Source organism: Phyllostomus hastatus, unplaced genomic scaffold (assembly GCF_019186645.2).
Source record: "Phyllostomus hastatus isolate PE091 unplaced genomic scaffold, TTU_PhHast_1.1 phas_scaffold_755, whole genome shotgun sequence".
Lineage (NCBI taxonomy): Eukaryota > Metazoa > Chordata > Mammalia > Chiroptera > Phyllostomidae > Phyllostomus > Phyllostomus hastatus.
In genome coordinates this window covers 5,291,900-5,311,689 of record NW_025334039.1, presented here as the reverse complement: position 1 = coordinate 5,311,689, position 19,790 = coordinate 5,291,900, and the positions used below count along the sequence as shown (strand labels likewise).

At 44.1% G+C, this 19,790-nt stretch overlaps 1 protein-coding gene across 1 annotated transcript in view; it reads right to left on the bottom strand.

The window, feature by feature from the left end:
• LOC123810574 (putative tetratricopeptide repeat protein 41) overlaps positions 1 to 18,874 on the bottom strand; it is a 57,333-nt gene extending 38,459 nt beyond the window's left edge. Inside the window, exons 1-5 of the mRNA XM_045826358.1 lie at positions 18,097 to 18,874; positions 13,723 to 13,897; positions 9,757 to 9,986; positions 3,130 to 3,290; positions 627 to 1,068 (exon numbers count right to left, since the gene is read on the bottom strand). Coding sequence (XP_045682314.1) covers positions 627 to 1,068; positions 3,130 to 3,290; positions 9,757 to 9,986; positions 13,723 to 13,897; positions 18,097 to 18,874 — 1,786 coding nt within the window. The remainder of the gene's footprint in view (positions 1 to 626; positions 1,069 to 3,129; positions 3,291 to 9,756; positions 9,987 to 13,722; positions 13,898 to 18,096) is intronic.
• Positions 18,875 to 19,790: the final 916 nt, after the last annotated feature.

Genomic DNA, 19,790 nt, shown 5'->3' with positions numbered 1-19,790 from the left:
AGCACCAAGGCCCTCGGATCTCAGCTTAACCCAACGGGGACCCAGGAAGGACACACAAATCCATGCTTGATTTAAAAAAAGAGAAAAAAACCCTAAATTGGCTGAAAACAAAGAAAATTCATGGAATTAACCTGAATTACCTGGGTTTTCTGCCGTCAGTTGAACTGTAGGCTCAAAAGAGATTCAAGAGAGTTATAGAAATAAATAAAGGCCCATTTCTTAGACCGCTGAAAAATATGACTGAAATGTGTGCCTAATACAATTCTCCTTAGAGTCAGCCCACAGAACTGCCTGGGCAGGGTGCCAGACTTAGCAAATAAAAGCACAGAGCATCCAGATAAATCTGAATGTCAGGGAAACCACAAATTCACTATTCATAGCAGTATGTCCCATTAAAATTTGGGATATACTTACACTTAAGATTAATTGTTTATCTGTAATTCAAATAATTTTTAGTGTATGTCCTATGCACCGTCTGGGACATGCTTACATGAGAAAAGTATTTGTTACTTATCTGAAATTCACATTTAACTGGGTATCCTATATTTTCTCTGACAACACTAACCCGAGACCCTCCCCCTTGGGTTGGGGGTCCACCCTATATCTTTCCCCCCGTGAACACATACCTCCTCCCGAAGTCATGGTATCTGAATGTGCCTTTTTTTGTTTAAAAGTCCAGCTATAATCTTCAATCCAGCGTTTCAGAATCAGTCCCCAGAGCTCCTGAACAGAGTCCACCGCCAAGTACTCCTTCAGACACTGAAACTCATTTCGGTAGATCCTACAGTCTTTCAGTTCATTTGCAAGGATCGTGAGTTTTAGAGGATTGAGGTTCGCTCTTTGGCTCAACGTCTGTCTGATCTGTTGGAAGGGGTCTTTGTTGGGAATGGAGAGATAGTGTCTCAGGATGTTTAATTTCACTTCTGCGTCTTCTGTGCTGATGAGCTCCACCGTCCTCACGTCGGGGCGGGCACACAGCGACTTGTGGGACAGGCTGGTGGAGACAGTGCTCATGATGAACCTGCAGTGAGGGGACAGCGAGCGTGGCAGCCAGGAGAAATCTTTTGCCTGGGGGAGTCAAAGACATTTGAAAAGTTTAAAGATTTCAAAACTACTTCCTGATGGTTTCTAAACTGAGAGCTGGTAGAATATAGGGAGTAAGTATAGGATAAGGGTTGGAGTTATGGAAGTTAAGTAGTATCTTGGAAGTCAGCAATAGGGTGATACGAAAACACCAATTCCCATCGCCTAGAACCACACTTGACTGACACCTGTCTGTTATGAATTTGATAGTGAAATGTGGACTCTAAAAAGAGGTTCCTACAAGCAGATATCAATACTTTAACAAAATCCTAGACTTCTGAAGAATGGACTATAGGTATGACCAAAGGAACCCCAAGAGAGTGCAAATCGAGCCATTTGCAATTGAAAAAGACAGACACTGTTTTACACTGAAGAATTGTCACTTAGTTCAGTGATGTGATCTTACGCTAAATGGTTTTACTTTGGAATAAAATAAACACCTAATAAGATCCTTGTAAATTCTTGTAACAGCCTTTCCCAGCACTCCGTTGCCCCTTTATAAATTAAATCCCGAGCATAATTTAATACACTAACTCATTCGGTCCTCCTAACAACCCTCTAGAAAGTCAGAGGAGGAAACGGAAGCACAGAGAGGCTAAATGTCTTATCTAATTCATTCCCACAGTAAGCAGAACTGGGACTTAGGCTGAGGGTCTGGCTCCAGAGACAGTTTCCTAATCACTGCACCGAACTGCTTCGGGTAACTGCCTGCACAGCCCCTTCAGGCAGAGCTCTGCCTCGTGCTTCTCCCAGAAACCCCTCCCCAGAGGTCAAGTCCCTTCAGTAGAGGCTCTCGGGACACTACACACTGATCTCTGGCAGCACTTGTCACAGTGGTACTTTTATACTTATTCGTGTGATGACGTCATTAATAGCTGCCATTTCCTGCTAGGATGAAAGCTCCATTTGCAGACATCGTGGCTGTCTCGGCTTATAGTGCCTTTCCCACAGTAAGTAGTCAACAGTTATTTGTTGAATGGAAGGTGGTTGCCATGTATTAAGTGAAAAATCAAATTATATAACAATAGGGTGTGTAACTTCATCTACATAAGCAAACGTGTGATCTGTGGATACAGACACTCGGAGGAAAAAGAGGGCTATACACCAAGTTTAACAGTGGCGAGACTGTGAGTACATTTAATTTTCTATTCTCCTTAATCATATTTCCTATGAGAAACATGTATCACTCACATAATTTATAACTACATATATTTTATAGTTTTAGAGAAAATGCTTTACAAAGTAATGATTGATATCAAGACATGTCAGAGCTTCCATTCATCCAACATTACTCCAAACAGGGGAAAAAACTAAAGATAGTAACCAATCAACGGGATTTGGTAAGTGCAAAATCAGCGTAGATGAGGCAGATCAAAATATACAACACAAAGAACACAACAGGGGCCAAATGAATGCCTGACCAAAGTATAGGATAGCGGGGCAGAACCATGCGGGAGTCAAGGCCACAGTTCCTAGCACCAGACTTCCCATTTCTGAGTTCCCAGCCCACCACTATCCATCTCCATGCTGAGTCCCCTCTATGTAAACAGGGTGATGATCACAGTCTTTCTTTCATACAGTTGTTGTGAGAATTAAAGATGTTAAGATCTCTGAAGTTCCTAGAATGGTGCCAGGCCCACATTAAGTGCTGTATAAGTATCTGTTCCATAAAGTGTAGAGCAGTAACTGTAAGCAATGCTGCCTGTTGCTATAGATATGCAATGCAATGGAGAGGTACATTCTAAATTATGGGGTTTTTTTCTTATAAAATAGGTATTATTTTTAAAAGAGATTACCCACCCTGGCTGGCATAGCTCAGTGGACTGAGCTTGGGCTGCAAACCAAAGTGTTGCAGGCTCAATTCTCAGTCAGGGCACATGCCTGGGTTGCAGGCCATGACCCCCAGCAACCGCACATTGATGTTTCTCTCTCTCTCTTTCTCCCTCCCTTCCCTCTCTAAAAAATAAATAAATAAAATCTTTTTTTAAAATCTCAAATGTTAAATGTTAAAATCTCAAATGTTAAATGCTAAAAAAAAGAGATTACCTTCTGTCCCGAAATGCCATAAATGCCAACCAACTCTTCGATTCCATCTAGTACAAGTACACACGGCTTTAAACTGATGGAAGCAATGAACACTTGTACAAGAAGCGGGAAGACCAAGACATGTGAGTCTTCGTTAAGAACGTCGGTTTCAAGCTGAGTACCTATAGCACAGAAATTTGCTTAAATTAAGAGAAATGGTTCCATCATTGCTAGGACATTTAATGGGATGGGGAAGCAGAAGGGGTGGGAGCAATGGGTGCTAATTACAACAGTACAGCTGACACATATACGTCTGTGTGTCATTAGCAGCCTCAAAATATTCAACCCAAAATAGATGATGATATTTACCACCAGATGTCTCCTATACATTTGCAGGATTTCATATAAGAAATATTGTGTATGACCCAAAACATTACTCTCATTTTCCAAAATGCAAAAAGCATGTTACAAAGAGCGGAACGGGAGGAGAGAGGTTGGATTACTGGGATGATGAAGTTTCTGCAGCCCCTTTTACTCCGGGTGCCTTTTCAGGGGCCGCGGCCACCACCCTGGGCAGCGCAGCAGTGCACACACATGGCATCTCCCACCCGGTGCTTAGTCTCTTTGGTCCTAGCATATCTTCATCCTAACATAACCAACCCTAAACTCCTCTACCCACAACACTGGACCCCGAACCTTGGATTCCAAAACTCACCAGAAAGACTTAAGTTATGCACCAGCAAAGGGTAAAGGGTGTAATATGAGAAGACCACCTTTCAAACTGCCATAAAGTGACATAGTAGCAGCAACCTAAAATTTATAATCAGCGACCTAATATTCAAAGAGCATGTTACTACACACGATTCCTTCTTCCTTTTATTTTTCAGAAGCAGTATTTTCTGTAGACACTTAGGCGCATTAGAATCTAAAAAATGAAGTTATGCAAAGAAGCTCTGATGGATTAAGTCTCTCAAATGCATTAAGATTCTGTTCGAGCCACTTGGAGTAATTATGCTTGACAAATATTTACTGGATGCCTATTATGGGAAAGATTCTGTACTAGATGACTTGGAGATGAGGGAGATAAAATGATCCATAATACAGAGTCAAGGAGTTAAGGGAAGTAGAAATGGGTTCTGAACACACACACAAAAAAAACACTTTTGAAGGCAGAACATGAGTCTGAAGTCTGCTGGAGTCTGATGTAGAACCAGCGCAATGAAGACAAGGTTCACAGAGAGGACATCTCAGATGAGCCCTGAAGAATGCGAAGGTAGAGACAAGCTCGAGGCTACATCCAGCCAGACGAGGCCTCGGTGAAGGCCTGGAACGAGTGGGGTGCGTGAACGTTCAGGAAGCAGGAAGTTGCTCAGAGCAGTGGGACTCACCAAGGGCGTTCCAGGGGCTCTACACATCCCACCACACGGGGGGGGGAAGCTCAGTCCCTGATCTACCTGACTGTCAGATGTTCTGCAAGGCACTTAACGTGGGGAGGGGGAGCTTTATAATCACCTAGCTTGAAACCAACCCCATTTTCCAAGTAAACATACTTTTCCCCATGGGTTAAAAACACACTGAATTTTATGAATTCCATTGCCATTTAAACTGATAGAAGATGATATATTATTTCATCTTAAACGATAACAAGATTTGTCCACTATTTCATAAAATCACAACCCTGAGAGCAACATGGCGGATGATGTTTGAGCCTTGAACCCAACACTCCCACGTCAGTGAGCTCTTGCAGCTCTTGCTTTCACGGCCGTTTGCCACAGAGAGGAAGGCCCCTGCCTACTCCACTGCCTTCCATTGGATCAGGTCTGCGCATTTGCATGTGGAAATACACATTATTTTATAATAAATAACTTGATCTCCTCTTTTATATTATAGAAGAGGGTTGTATTGATTTTACAGATATTTTTATATGAGAAAATTATCATCAAATCAATGACTTGAAAGTTATACATAACCTGGCTGGCGTAGCTCAGTAGATTGAGCGCAGGCTGCAAACCAACGTGTCGCAGGTTCGATTCCCAGTCAGGGCACATGCCTGGGTTGCAGGCCACGGCCCCCAGCAACCGCACATTGATGTTTCTCTCTCTTTCTCCCTCCCTTCCCTCTCTAAAAATAAATAAATAAAATCTTAAATAAATAAATAAATAAAAAGAAAGTTACACACAAATGTGAGACATAAAGGAGAAGGTAGCAAAAAAGATTGAGTTTGAGCTTGTGTCACACGATAAATAACATGTGTCAAGAGCAAGAGCAGAAATATTAATCTTGGTGCTTCATCTTTTGAGGTTTTGTTTTAATCTTTAAAATACGGGCACCATGGGGATGTCAGGCCTTAAAAGTCAGAATTTTAGAGCAGAAGGTGTTCTCGGACCTCATCTAGTCTAGTCCGAGCCGCTCACTTTGTAGGTGAGGAAGCTGAGGCCTAGAGACGTGAAGGGACGTGAGCACACACACCATCAGGGGCTGTTAAAACACACATTTTTCTAACAGTCTTTCTTCAAACAACAAGGAACCATTAAAGACAGCATTTCAAGCTTTGTTGTCACCGTTTTTTTGGTGTTTACAGCTCACCTGGGAGGCAGGGATTGCTCAGCCGTCTCAAAGCTGGCCTAGAGGTTAAGTTACAAAATGAATGCGAGCGAACCTCCCAAAGGACACAGACCCTGACAACCACGAAGCGCAACATCACTAATAATCAGCATCAAAAATACAGTCCTGGGCCAACAAACAAATAGTCAAGGATGATGATGCCTGTGGACGAGATCTGGGTATACAGAGGAGAGCATATGTTCAGTGTTTTTAAAAGCACATGTTGGGCAATTAAAAAAATAAACATAAAAAAAATAAAATCACATGTTGGGCAATCAAATCATTTTTTCTCAAAATGATGTTGAAGATAAAGTCAGCACTATTAGCATTGAAAAATGACCCCACACATTTCTCTCTATTCTGGCAGGACCAAATGTCTCTACTAAATGACAAGGCCTGTTACCTAATTAAAATGGTAACATCTGGAGTGTTTGAATGCCCAGTTGGGATGGGGGAAGTTACGGAGAGAGGAAAACGGTTAACCAGTATCATCCCATGATACTTGGCAACAAAATGACTTAGCGATTGACAAAAAGGAGGGGTGTTCTTTCAGGGACAGAAGGTGTCACCTGGCTGTCAAGTGTCATAGGCCATTCCTGAATTTATTCAGTTTTGTCCCACTAAAGATTTATTTGTTTGAAAGATAGCAGCTGTTTTTATTAGGGGCTTTCAGCACCTAAAAACACCTCATTAACATAACAATTCACTTTGGGAGTAAACTCATAATTGGGTGTAACTGGTTGAGCTCTACCTTAGCGTGGCTGCAATGAACACCTTCGGGACGTGTCTGAGGAGGATTAGCCATCTCCTCCCGGAGCCACTCACACCTGCTGCCTGTAGTTTTAACACCAACGACTTTACACACCCTGAGAAAGGCACCCAGGGAGAACTCGTGTGCACATGTTCACCCCACTTACTCACAGACATTTACCACACCCACAGAAAGAAGCTCAAATATCTGTCCCCTCACACGGAGATAATCTACATCCATCACAACTCACCCTGGGCCCCAGGTACCCACTCAGCACCTAGAGGCACACATGGGTACCAGCCCCGGGGGAGAACAGATGAATTCCCAAAAGCAGGCAGTCAGATATGCACAAACATGTAAATGCACAAACGTGTAAACGCACCGTGGGCACCTGGTGACGATGATGATGATGATAACAGCTAGTATTTATCAGTAGTTACTATATGCCAAGCACTGTGCCAAGTGCCTTTGTTCTTCATTTTTTTACTACCCACATTTTACAGATGGGAGAGTTGAGCCACAGAGAGTTAAAATAACTTGCTCAAGGTCACACAGCTCGGTATCAGTGGAGCTCCCCAACTGCTCCTAGAACAGAGGTAGATCCCACGTGACTGCTGTCATTCCCTGTGCATTCCTTGTACCTTAATATCTCACATTCAAAGCAGAGCTTCTGATTCCCCTCAAAAGCCACTGCCCCGCCCCTCCAATGCTGTCCCATCTCAGTGAACGGCCCTCATCACCTAGTTCCCTAAAGCCAAAAACTAGGAGTTGTCCTCACTACCACCCTCTCCTTCAACCCCGACGTTTGATTCCTCAGCAGATTCTCAATCCATCCCAAGCCTGCTACCTCCACGGCTACTGCCCTCCCTCACAGCACCCTCAGCTCCTGCCTGAGTCATTGCAATAGCCTCTGACAAGGGCCCTGCCTCCACGCTTGCTCCCCTACATGCATTTTCTCCACCTCAGCCTGATTTTGATCTTTCAAAAATATCAGTGAAATCATGTCCTACCCCAGCTGAAAGCCCTCTACTGGCCTCCCATTACACAGTAAAAAAGAGTAATAATATTAAACGGAACCACTTTAAAATGGAGTCAGAGCTGCCATCCCCGAGGAACTGCCTTGCATGTCTCATGCCTCAAACCTTGGGAAGGTTAAACTTGGCGAAAATAAGCTTTGGACTGGGCCCACTAAAGCAGCATTGGGTCCCGGAGAACTGTTTGCAAGAATAACAAGAAAGTGGATATACGACTACTGGACTGAAGTCTACCTGACTTAACATGGAAATACTGTTTACAGTTACCGTCACTGGGTTGGCTTGTCTGCACCCATAGAAGAGCCTTCCTTCTACTATGTCATTGTTCCCTCCCCTTTCTCATAAACACCCATCGTCTTTGTCTCTGAATCAGAACACTGTTTGGACTTCTGCCCCAGTCCGTGCTTCCTGAATAGCAATTCTTCTTTTATCTTGAATAAATATTGGCTGCCTCCCACTTAGGCCTTTTACTTCTGGGTTAACAGTACTCGGTAGAATCCAGACCTAACATTCCGTCCTGTAAGACTCTAATGTGAGGCAGCCCGGCCTTGACCTCCGGCTGCACCTGGCCGCTGCAGCCCACTACGGTCTGGTCACACTGGCCTTCTTCTTCCCCTTCCTCACTCACTCAGCTTGGTTCCCAGCTCACGGCCTGTATTACCTCCGCGGTTCCCTCCACCTGGAATGTTCTTCCTTCTGATTGCCACGTGGCTGGCTGCTCCCTGTCTGTGAGAGGTCCCTGGAGATTGTTGCAGAGAGGGCTGCCTGTCCTACAGAAGTTCATGCTCCCCCTGCCAGAGCATGGGGTTAGCTTCCTAGCCCCCCCATGCCCGTGTGACTGGGCAGTCTCTGGGTAGCCAGGTTCTTGCCAGAAGAACGAGTGTAGAAGTGGTGTGTATCGCTGTCAGGCCGGAACTTGAAAGGAACAGGTGTGCCTTTTCCACTTTTTCCCTCTCCCTTTAGCCAGACGCAGAAGGTTCTGAGTTGAGGCATTACAGGACGACACAACCTCAAGATGGAAGGAGCATGTGTCCCCAAATCACTGTGTGGCGGGAAGCTACTTGTCACCTAACTAGGAACCCCATACTGGCCTGTTTCATGAGTGAGAAACCACATTAGAGAAGCCACTGAAATGAGATTTGTTACATTACCTAGAATGACCATAATACAGAGACACACTCCCTGGTCACTCAATATAAATAGACACCCTATCACCTCATCACATCCCTTTGCATGGCATGCATCACCATTAGGTTTCCTGTTTGTTTATCTGCCTTTTTCAGCTGGGACATCCTATCTATGGGAGCCATGACCTCATGTGCCTGACTCACTCACAATGCACCCAGAACCCAGACAGCGCCTGACACAGAGCAGGCAACCAGCACATATTCTGAATGAATGAACGAGTAAATGAGTGTGTTCAATACATGAGGAGGAGGGACAATAGTTGAAAGCCACATCCTGCCTTGGAGGGTGTTTTCTTCTTGTCTTCTCTGACTGGGAGGCTGCCTCTGCGATGCTGGCCTGGCCCCCTCCTTCACGTATTTGCTCGGATGTGCCTTCTCGGTTAGGCTTTGCCAGGCTACAATGTTTAAATCCTAACAGTTCTTACATGCACACACTGCTTGCCTTCTTTCTCTGCTTTGCTTTTCTCCATAGAATTTATTATCATCAAACAGTCTACACCTTTTATCTAGTGAGTTCACTCACTGTCCTCCCTCCCTTCCCCAATAACATGAAAAGTCCATGAGGGTGCCCTGGCTGGCATAGCTCAGTGGATTGAGCGCGGGCTGCGAACCAAAGTGTCGCAGGTTCGATTCCTAGTCAGGGCACATGCCTGGGTTGCAGGCTGGGCCCCCAGCAATTGCACATTGATCTCTCTCTCTCTCTCTTTCTCCCTCCTTTCCCTCTCTAAAAATAAATAAATAAAATCTTTATAAAAAAAAAAGTCCATGAGGGTAAAGAATTTTGTCCATTTTGTTCACCGTTGTATCCCCACTGCCTAGAATAGTGCCCTGGCACGCAAAGTTCTCAATACTTGGTAAAGGAAAGAAGGAGGTAAGGAGGGGAGGAGAGAAGGGAGGGATGGAGGGAGGGAGGAAGAAAACTTAATTCTGTGAGAAGAAATGGGCACATATGTAGCTGAAACAATAGAGGGGTTTAATTAAAACAAGAGGAAAATAGCCACATGAGCAGAAGACAGAATAACTGATTTCTAACAAACTTTTCTGAATACATTTGGAAGTTTGAGTCCATTACCATAGTTTTTGCCCTGTAACTCGGTGATGAAGTAATGTATCACAGACATGATGTCACTGCTTTCACAGGTGCTGCCCACAAAGTGAGGGACCATCAGGATATTGGGATATTTCTTTCTGAAATAATTCACCCAGTTGGCAATCAGAGTGGACTTCCCACAGCCACGTTCTCCAGATAAGAGCAAAATAGACTTGGAGCTTGAGGGAGAGTGTAGTCTGAAAAATAAAGGGGTAAAACATTAGTAAATATTAGTACATCCTCTTGACTAAGAATATTTACCAAGGAAAAGGGGAAGGGATGGATGGAGAGAGGGAGAAAATTTTTCCCACATATGTTTGTGTCTAAGAGATATGAATTCTCATCTGTCAACTTGGGCCTCTATTGGCTCCCAATAAAACCCTCTGGACTTTAGCTTTGTCCTACGTAAAGTCAGGGCAGTACAGAGATGGCAACCTCATAAGGCCTTTCGGCCACACAGACCCAAGGGCTGTCCAATATGAACACAGGGTTACGTAAAGGGCCCAGGGAGGGAGACTCTTCCAAGTCAGGCCACTGCCCTTGTATCTGCCCTGCTCACCCCTCCCCAGAGTAACAGCCACCAGCAGCAGAGTGGTCCCCCAGGTAACATCATATTAGGAGAGAATAAAAAACTCTAGCCCTCATATGCCGAGGGTACCCATCAACCCTGATCGCCATGATGTTAGAAACTCAACGACGAGATGACCCTAGTTGTTAGGGACTCACTGAGGAGCAAGCAGCCTGGTCCTCTACTGGGGTCTTCTGGCTCGTACTACAGCAGAAATACGGTTCCTTTGAACTGGCATGAGCATAAATTAACTTGGCCCACTGCTTAATTTTTAGTGAAAAGCTTCTGGGCATGCAGAGGACTCCCAGGTCTGTGGGTAGCACTGCATAGAGGCTCCAGAGCTGCTCCTTACACACTGCGGCGCAATAAGTATGTGTCTAGTGATTTTTCATTTCTGCAAGTTCCTTGAGGGCAGATGCCAGGCTTCTTTCATTCCCTGTGGCATAGTTAGTGGCTGGCACAGTACCTGATCATCAAGTGTTGAGTGAGTGAAGGAATGAAAATAAATAAACCTGATATTCAGTGTCAGCGAATCCAGAGGATCAGTCTGAAAACCCATTTAACCAAGAACCCTAGAGCAGAATCATTAACTACTAGTTACTCCAGAAGAATTCCATCTCCATTTATATGAATCAGAAACTAGTATCTCATTGCTTTAATTATTCAACCATCAAATTTGGCAGGATTTGATTTTGTGTCCCAAGTCCACCTTGTCCCTCATTCAGACTATCCTCAGCCACACTGCCAGAGTGAGCCTTCGAATGAGTCATACAGGTCATTGCTCAGCTCAAAAGCAGTGAAAGCCCAAGTCCTTACAGCGACCCATGAGACCAGACAAAACCCACATCCTGCCCCCACCCGTTGCATCACTAGCCTCACCCCTACCGCCCTCCCCGCAGGCAGCTCTAACTTCCTTCCAGCTGCTCGGCCTCCCTGCCACTCCTCCCGCCCCAGGGCCTCTGTGCTTGTCATCCCCTCTGTCTGGACCATCCTTCTAACCCATATTTGCAAAGCTTCCTGCCTCCCCCATTTCCAGAAGTTACCCACATGCTGCCTTCTCTCCTACCAGTCGGCCTACTCTCTTCCAAGTTTTCATTTTGCTCCATAGCCCTCAAAGGCATCTAATCTACTATATTTTTCACACATTTATTATACTTACTGCCTGTCTCCATAGTAAGTTCCATGGAGGCAGGGATTTTTCTCTCCCTTTTCATCCCATTTCCCTTCACTCTTCTTCTATGCATTTTCCCTTTATGTAGATCTTAGAATATATATACATGCAATTCTTCTGTTTGTTCTGTTTTAAAATGAGACTGTTGACATATACCATCATACTAGTTTTATGAGTACAACATGATGACTTGATATATGTCTATATTGTGAAATTATTACCAGAGATTTTTGCCTCTTTTGTTCACTGCCATATCACCCATGTCTAAAACTCTTCTGGGCTCTTAGCAGATAAAATCAGTAAGGGAAAAGCCCTGGCTGGCGTAGCACAGTGGATTGAGCGCAGGCTGGGAACCAAAGTGTCCCAGGTTCAATTCCTAGCCAGGGTACATGCCTGGGTTGAAGGTCATAACCCCCAGCAACCGCACATTGATGTTTCTCCCTCTCTCTCTCTCTCTCTCTCTCTCCCTCTCCCTCCCTCCCTTCTCTCTCCCTCCCTTCTCTCTCTAAAAATAAATAAATAAAAATTTTTTAAAAAATCAGTAAGGGGAAAGTACAAAGATAATACATCTACATAATTAGGCTAGGGTCCTAATGATTTCTTCTCAAAAACAAATAGAAAATAAAAACACTGCAAAGCATTCTGTGGCTCCTTTCAAAACAAGGGGAAAATGCTATTTGCTCTAGATGATTGGTTATCAACACAATACTTTGAAACTTCAAGAGAATGCCCTTTTCTGTTACCTATACACACTATTCAGAAAATTATAGCACATAGTATTTTTTCCAACCAGCAAAGCAAACAGAGTTCTGAATGATTCCACATGGCTCTTCTCAAAGGACTTACTCAATTGTATTTTATTGGCACAACTGTAGTTGTTTAATTGCAATAAAACGCATTAAATCTCTCGTTCACTCTAAAGTACTTAAAATATAACCTAAGTGAGATATAATTCACATGCCCCCCAAAATCACCATTTTTAAGTGTACAATTCAATGGTTTTCAGTATATTCACAAGGTTGTTGAAGTATCACCACTATCTAACCCATGAACATTTTCAGCACCCCAAAAAGGAACTTCACCCCCATGAAGTCATTCTGTTTCCTCCCCACCCTCATCCCCTCACAGCCACTCACCTACTTTCCGTCTCTATAGCTTTGCCTATTCAAACCTAAGCATGTGTAACACGCCATCTATATGTTTCAGATCCTATGGACTTAAAAACTTTAACTGAGTGCCATGCTATATTAACCACATAACTTCTCTTCCTCCTGGCATGGGCTCCCAGAAACACAAGAATGCCGGGAGCTCTGCGCCTTAGTGGGCTGAGCTGGTGGGCACTGAGACAGGGCCACAGACGGTGAAGGGCAGCCCTGAGCCATCCGGCCACCGGGGTTCATCTCAAACCACACAACTCCCACAGCATCAGTGACATCTGTGGTAAGAGCTGGAGGATGAGGATGGAAGAAATACAGCTGTCCCCCAAACCTCCCTATTTCTAAGGACCAGACTGGGAGGGACACCCGAGACAACCGCAGTGCTTACTTCACATCTGAGCCTTTTCGTGCCTTTGGGTGGGAAACAGCATACGTCACCACCCGGGGTGGGAAAAGGTGGGGGTTTTCATGTAGAGGACCCCAGCTAAAACATGAAAGAGCGCATGCTTTGGGGAAGGTAACTCTGTTCCTTATGCCTACATACAATTAATGACATGGCCCCTGGTAGGCATTTAATTAGTGCTGGCTGGATATGTAAATGTAATTAATAATGGGCTGATGATGTGTGGGGAAGCTCTTTGTAAAATATGCAACACTGTGCAGATGCATTATTCATATTTCCTAATCTAATTCCGTCTCCTTAAAGCTATTCCATCATTGTCAGGAATTACTTAGACCAATTTTGATCTATGCGAGAAACAAAAGAGGCAAATACCGTGCCCTGCAAGAGTTTATCATCTTCTTGAGGAAACTGGAAGAAAGTTCATGAAATAGCCAGGAAACCTTTGCACATGCAGAGTGATATCTAATCAGGAAATTGTCAGCCAGGGGTGGCTTTCAGGAGGGGCCTCACATACAGGAAGGGATGGGCACAGAATGGGAGAAGCGACAGAAGAAATTCCAAATTTGGGGAAGTCGCATTTATTAAAGTCAGGCTGGTTTTGCCTGAGCCTGGTACAAAAGGCTGGGATTTCTTAATGTCTTACCCGAGAACAGAGTCCGAACGGGAACCCGCTGCTGCGTTGTCAGAATCAAATTCCAATTCCTTTAAGGCAAATCTCTCCAAGATTTCAAACGTTCTGTGTGACTCCTTGGAAGCCGCAAACACTTGCTGGCACTTCTCAGTAAACTCTTCGTGATAGAAACGCTCAGAGTTGTGCTTGTAGTCTTTGTGGCCAAAAAGATAAGTTTTAATATCTTAAGATTCATAGTTTCACACTTTCGATTACACAGTTACTATAAAAGCCCAGGAAGGCATTGACCCCTCTGTACCTGTATCACCTTCTTTCTGGGTTGGCTCCATAGTCCACAACCCCTTCTATATTCGAGTGAAAGCCAATGCATCCCCTGGCAGCCACATGAATATGTCTCAAATTAAAAAAAAAAAAATCCACCTGGCTGGTGTAGCTCAGTGGATTGAGCGCGTGCTGTGAACCAAAGTGTCACAGGTTTGATTCCCAGTCAGGGCACATGCCTGGGTTGTAGGCCATGACCCCCAGCAACCGCACATTGATGTTTCTCTCTCTCTCTCTATCTCCCTCCCTTCCCTCTCTAAAAATAAATAAATAAAATCTTTTGTAAAAATCCACTCTGGGCTAGCTGTGTACTGCTGAAGTTCACCAGTGTGATCACTCTCAGCCGTGTCACGTGCCCTTCCTTAATGTTGAGGATGGATGGTTAAGAGGGTCAATGAGGATGAGCTGTACTTGTCTTTGGAGGTGAAGTGAACTCCATGGCTAGGTGAGCAGTTTTACCACAAATCAAGCAATTTAATCTTCCTAATGCTAGGGGTACAGGAACTCCTACTTAGGGTTCCAGGTTATCTCATGACTTCGGAATGACATGAACAAAAACAAAGTAGCTTTATTACATACCTATATTACTTCATCTTTTCAAATTGTTAGCTAAGAATGAAGATATCTGATTAAATCTTGTGAGGTACATGTGTGTCTATGGATGGCAGGGGTTGGGGACGGAGGGTGTATTTTTAGGATAAGACACCCTAATGCCATGACGACCATAGGTACAGTTGCAACTCTGCTACTGGACAAGTCCCTTATTCTCTCTGGTAAAATAAGGAGCAGGACCAGACGACTGGATCATCTCTGAGAGTCCTTCCAGTGTCAATTTACTGTGATTCTAAACTATTTCCTAATTAATTAGAGTCAGGGTGTTCTGGACTGCCAAAATAACCTCCTATTTCTGGGGGCAACTTTACTCCCCAGGTATGAGTGTGTGAGTGTGTATGAGTGTGTGTGTGTGTGTGTGTGTGTAACTGGGGTAGGGTAGGGGAAAGTTGTTATGCAGAAAAGGAACACCAGGTAGATTAGCCTGGTAACTTCCCAAGGTTTCCACATTGCACCTGCATAGCTAACTGGGCTGCTCTGTGGTCCACATTAGGGCCAGAATAGACCTGGAAGACCTACAGTCTGGCCAAGGGCAGCTTGAAACTTCAAAATTCTACACAGGATTTGGGGTGACCCCACAGTTCAGTGGGTCTTTTGAACCAATCTTGAACCTCACCAACTAATCTCAGGCATCTCCAAGGACCTCAGAGATGCTTCTAAGGGTGAAGAATATGACCTGATAGTTCTGCATTGTGTTACAGTAACTACCAGCTACCTAAATGGCCTGTTGCTACCCAAGCTGAGAGGTTTTGGAACAAACTGGACAGTTAAAGGGCCCTGAATATCCGAAAAACAGTCATAATAATAATTTAGGACTTCTTTCTAATACCTTTTTTATAATCCTTCTGCACCTTCTAATTCAGACATTTGGTCCACATATCATACATTCAAAAGTAAAGTCTAAAACAAGCTAATCTTTAAATAATAACCAAAATCAAAGACTATGGAAAATACTATGCAGAAATGATCTGTCCCTAACCCAAATACATAGAAAGGCTTAATTCTGTTTGTTTTTCTTTTTTATTGTTGTTCAATCACAGTTGTCCCCACTTTCCCCCATTACTCTCCCCTGCCCAGCCCACCTCCCACCTCCCACATTTAATCCTCCCCCTCCCTTTTTCCTTGTCTGTGGGTCTTTTATACTTGCTCCTTGACTTGAAACTTCCCCTTCTTTCCCCTGTCATCTCCCTCCTTGGTAAAAGGCTTGATTCTTGAACGTATTACTAAATATTAATCAGCAGGTGCAGTTCAGATTGATATTAGCTGAAGAATATCACTACTAACTATATTCCAGATGTTAACCAAATGTGTATATTCTTCCAGGATTCATTTGTTATTATTTACTCTCACTAGCTATTCACCCTGTGCCTTATCTGTGTCACACACTGTTTTCAGGTCATTTACTCTCAAGGTTAATGTTAACATATCACATAGAAGAAACTAAGGCTTACCAATATTAAGTCATTTGTTCAAGGTTACAAGATAGGAACTGAAAAATCTGGGGTCTGAGAGTGTGTCTGTCCTTAGAACTCCAAGCCCGTAGTGGATATTCATGATATTTTTCAGCTGCCCAACACCCATTCCCCTTACCCTAGTTTGGGTAACAACCCCAGATTATCAGCTGAGATCCCATCCTGTCCCAGTTCTCACTTCACGTTACTCCAGTGTGTCTGACTCCATCTCCAGCTCCAAAAGCAGCGCATGACCCAGCGCTACCCCTCAGAGCATCACATTCTCTTAGTACCAGCCATTGCAACAGATACAAGAATACAGTCCAGCTCAGACTAATCAGAGATAGAAAGATTCACATTAGGACCTTGAACCATTTCTGCTGGACTTGAACCTGGAGCTGCTACAGCCCTCTTCCTTCCATGGCGGAGAAGCCACGGAGTAGTGGCAACATCAGGACAGCAGAAACACAGGGAGACTAGGTGAGAACCAGGGCCTGGGTAAAGACTGAACTGAATCAGACTTAATCCTGGGCTTGGAAGTTGTATAAATGAACACATTTCCTTTTTGTGGAAGCCAGTTTGGGTCACTTACAACCAAAAGAATTATGATTGCACAGTGTTTTTCTCCAGGGCTCCAAAATGATTTGACTCGTGGACAGTTTTGTTTGACCAGCACAGATGGGATTCCACCTGCACCCCTGCCCACGACACTGCATTTGAATGACTTTAGGTGGGTCAGCTCTCTCCCTTCACCACAGACTCCTCTGCGCTCCATCATATTACAAGGACTACCAACTGCCGGGTCCTTAAAAGCATTTGAATGCACCACCCGCCCTTCGTTCTGTGTTCCCGTATTAACTGGGCCCTTACAATAGTAATTCATAACCTTTTTTGGCAGGGGGTTGTGGAACTTTTTGAGAATCTAATTAAAGACAAAGTCCATCTTCCTATCCCCCCTCAAAAAAATGCACATTGCATATGGACTTTCCATTCTTCATATAATTGTAAGGACATCACACATCTCTCCTGAAGTCTGACTAGGTGAAGAAGCACTATGAAACTTTGACATTGCTCTTCCCTTTTTGATATGGTGCACATCCACATGATGCTATTTTCAAAAATAAAGGTAATCATTTCATTTAGAGGCAATATGATGTCAGGCAGTGCTTCTCAAACTTGAATGTGCAAATTCTAACTCAGTAGACCTGGAATGGGACCCAAGATCCTGCTTTGCTAACAAGCTCCCAGGTGATGCTGAGGATACTAGAGAATCAATGATTACCCTCTGAACAGTAAGGATGAAAGAGAACAAGAATGAATTTTAGAGTCATAAGAACCTGGGTTCAAATCCCAAAATGGTCCCTCACTAGTTATGTGACATTAGGTGAGTCACTTAACTGTTACAAAACAGCCTTCATGTGCTCATCTGTAAAATAGGAATTATAGTACCTACGTTGTAAGGCTAAAACTTAAAGATTAGGTATGATAACATAAGCACCAGGTGATCAATAAGAGTTAGTTCTCATCCGTTTAGGTCAGGGTTTCTCACCCCCGGCAGTGCCGACTTTGGGGGCTGGATAATTCCTTAGTATGGGGGACCATCCAGGGCACTGTAGGATGCTTGGCAGTGTCCCTGACCTCCACCAGCTAGATGCCACCAGGACACCACAAACGTCTCCAGACATGGACAAATGTCCCTTTGGAGGCAAAATCAGCCCTCATTGAGAACCTCTGCCCTAGATTTACAAAAAAAAATATCTATAACTGCTAGATACTTTAGGTGTTCTGTGAGCTCCTTAACTTGCTAATCTTTCATAATCCATTATTTGCTCTTAGTTTCAATTTCAAAGATCTTCAAGTGGAGAAATACACGTTATAGGAATATGGTAACAATTTTAAGTGTTTAAGGAATATACTCAATCATTTTATATTCCTTTCACAAGGCAGACATACAAAATACATTAACTTTATGCTGATAATAGATTTAGCTATCTCCATGTTTACTGACCTATATTTTCAGTCATGCAGGTGGCTGGGTACAGTTTTTCTATCACAATCGACCAGTCCTTGAAAACCAGTTCACCCAGTTCCTGGAGGTCTCTATAATATCTGACAGGGAGCCCTTTGCTAATAATCTTGGCCTTAAGCTTGCCAATCCTCAATTTTTCCTCATTGTCCATCAGAGAACCTAAGGACAGCTTCTCCTCCTTCTCTGCATCCAAAGCCTTCAGCAGCGTGGCTCCGGTCCTAAAGTAGAAATACTGAAATCGAGACTCATTCAGAAATGCTGCTTGGATGATCTCCAGCTCTGTCAGACTGCAGTTGGGATTCTCCAGGACCCAGGGATAACCGTTTTCTGCAGCGACGTAGAGATTCTGCTCCACTCGGGACAAGCTTGACAAGTCAGTGGCTTTGGTGAACATGAAAGGCAAGTAGTCGGGGAGAAAGTCCCCGTACGTCTCACCCAGCATACAGATGAAAAAGGGAAAGCAGCTGTTCACATAGTCGAGGCAGAGCTTCAGATGTTGGGAGTGGAGGGAAACGTGCCGTTTACACAGGCTGAAGGGCAAGGGCGAGTGGCCCCTCAACGCTGACCGCCGCAGGTCCACAGCTTTGAAATACGTGCCCCGCGAGCTGCAGAGTTCATTGAGCCGAGGGAAGATGCGGTTTGCCAAAAAGTCTCTCTCTTCTTTGAAATCATTCAGAGTGGAGCAGATGTAAGGCTGGATGGGTTTCTGGGGCTTTGACATGAGTTGGGCACAGCTGTCTGCATCTTCGTTCGCCATCCGGCTCACTTCACTTTACTTGGGGATGACATCACACTTAAAACATAACTTTCACCCTGGCATAGCCACCAACCTCCACCGCCTCTAGGACTTCCTCTGAACTATGTTTGCTACACACAGATTGAAATCTTGTCCCAGAAATTGCTTCTTTCTGATGGACACGTGAAGGTTAAGATGCCAACCAGCAAATGGAGAGGTCAGAGTTGGAAACAATCTAGTTTAAGTTAGGACTGAAAAAGAAAAAACACATTCATTTTAGGAGACAGGAAGATCTCATGTGCACTGTTCTCCCCTAGAGCTTTTGCTGAAGACCTGAGAACCACGAGCTGAGTGGGCGTTGGACACAAAGCCCTCCCTCTTTTCCTCGGCCTCCCATTCCGCCTTCCCAGCATTCCTTCGGCTAGCTGCTACTTCTGCCCCCTGTGAATCTGAAAATTATGGAAGGGATCTTTGCTGAGAGTGTGAAAGGAAGACAAATCCAGAAAAGGTGCCTAATGTATCTAGGAGAAGTACCAGCCAAGACCTGGTGACTGTGACCAGAAGAAGCAAGAATGAAAATGTGTATGAAGTTGACATCAAAACAAAAGAAACAAATCGAAGTATGATAAGGCCCAAGACCTCCTTGCACCTGAGAGGCAAAGAAGTCTGATGGAGTTCTGTGCTTTTTTGAATTCTGAAGTTATGCAGGTTCATACAATATTCCACTCACCTACATGCATGGGGAATTCAATGTCACTGAGCTAATGGAAAGACCACGTGCCCTCCAACAAGGATGAAAGGGTCTTGCTGAGAGTGTGAAAAGGAAGCTATGCTTGCATCTCACTCAGAAACAAAAAAAAATCAGTGAACACTGCCTAGTGGAATGAGCTTTTTCTTGATGTAACTCAGGCCCATACCATATGTTGTTTTGGGTATG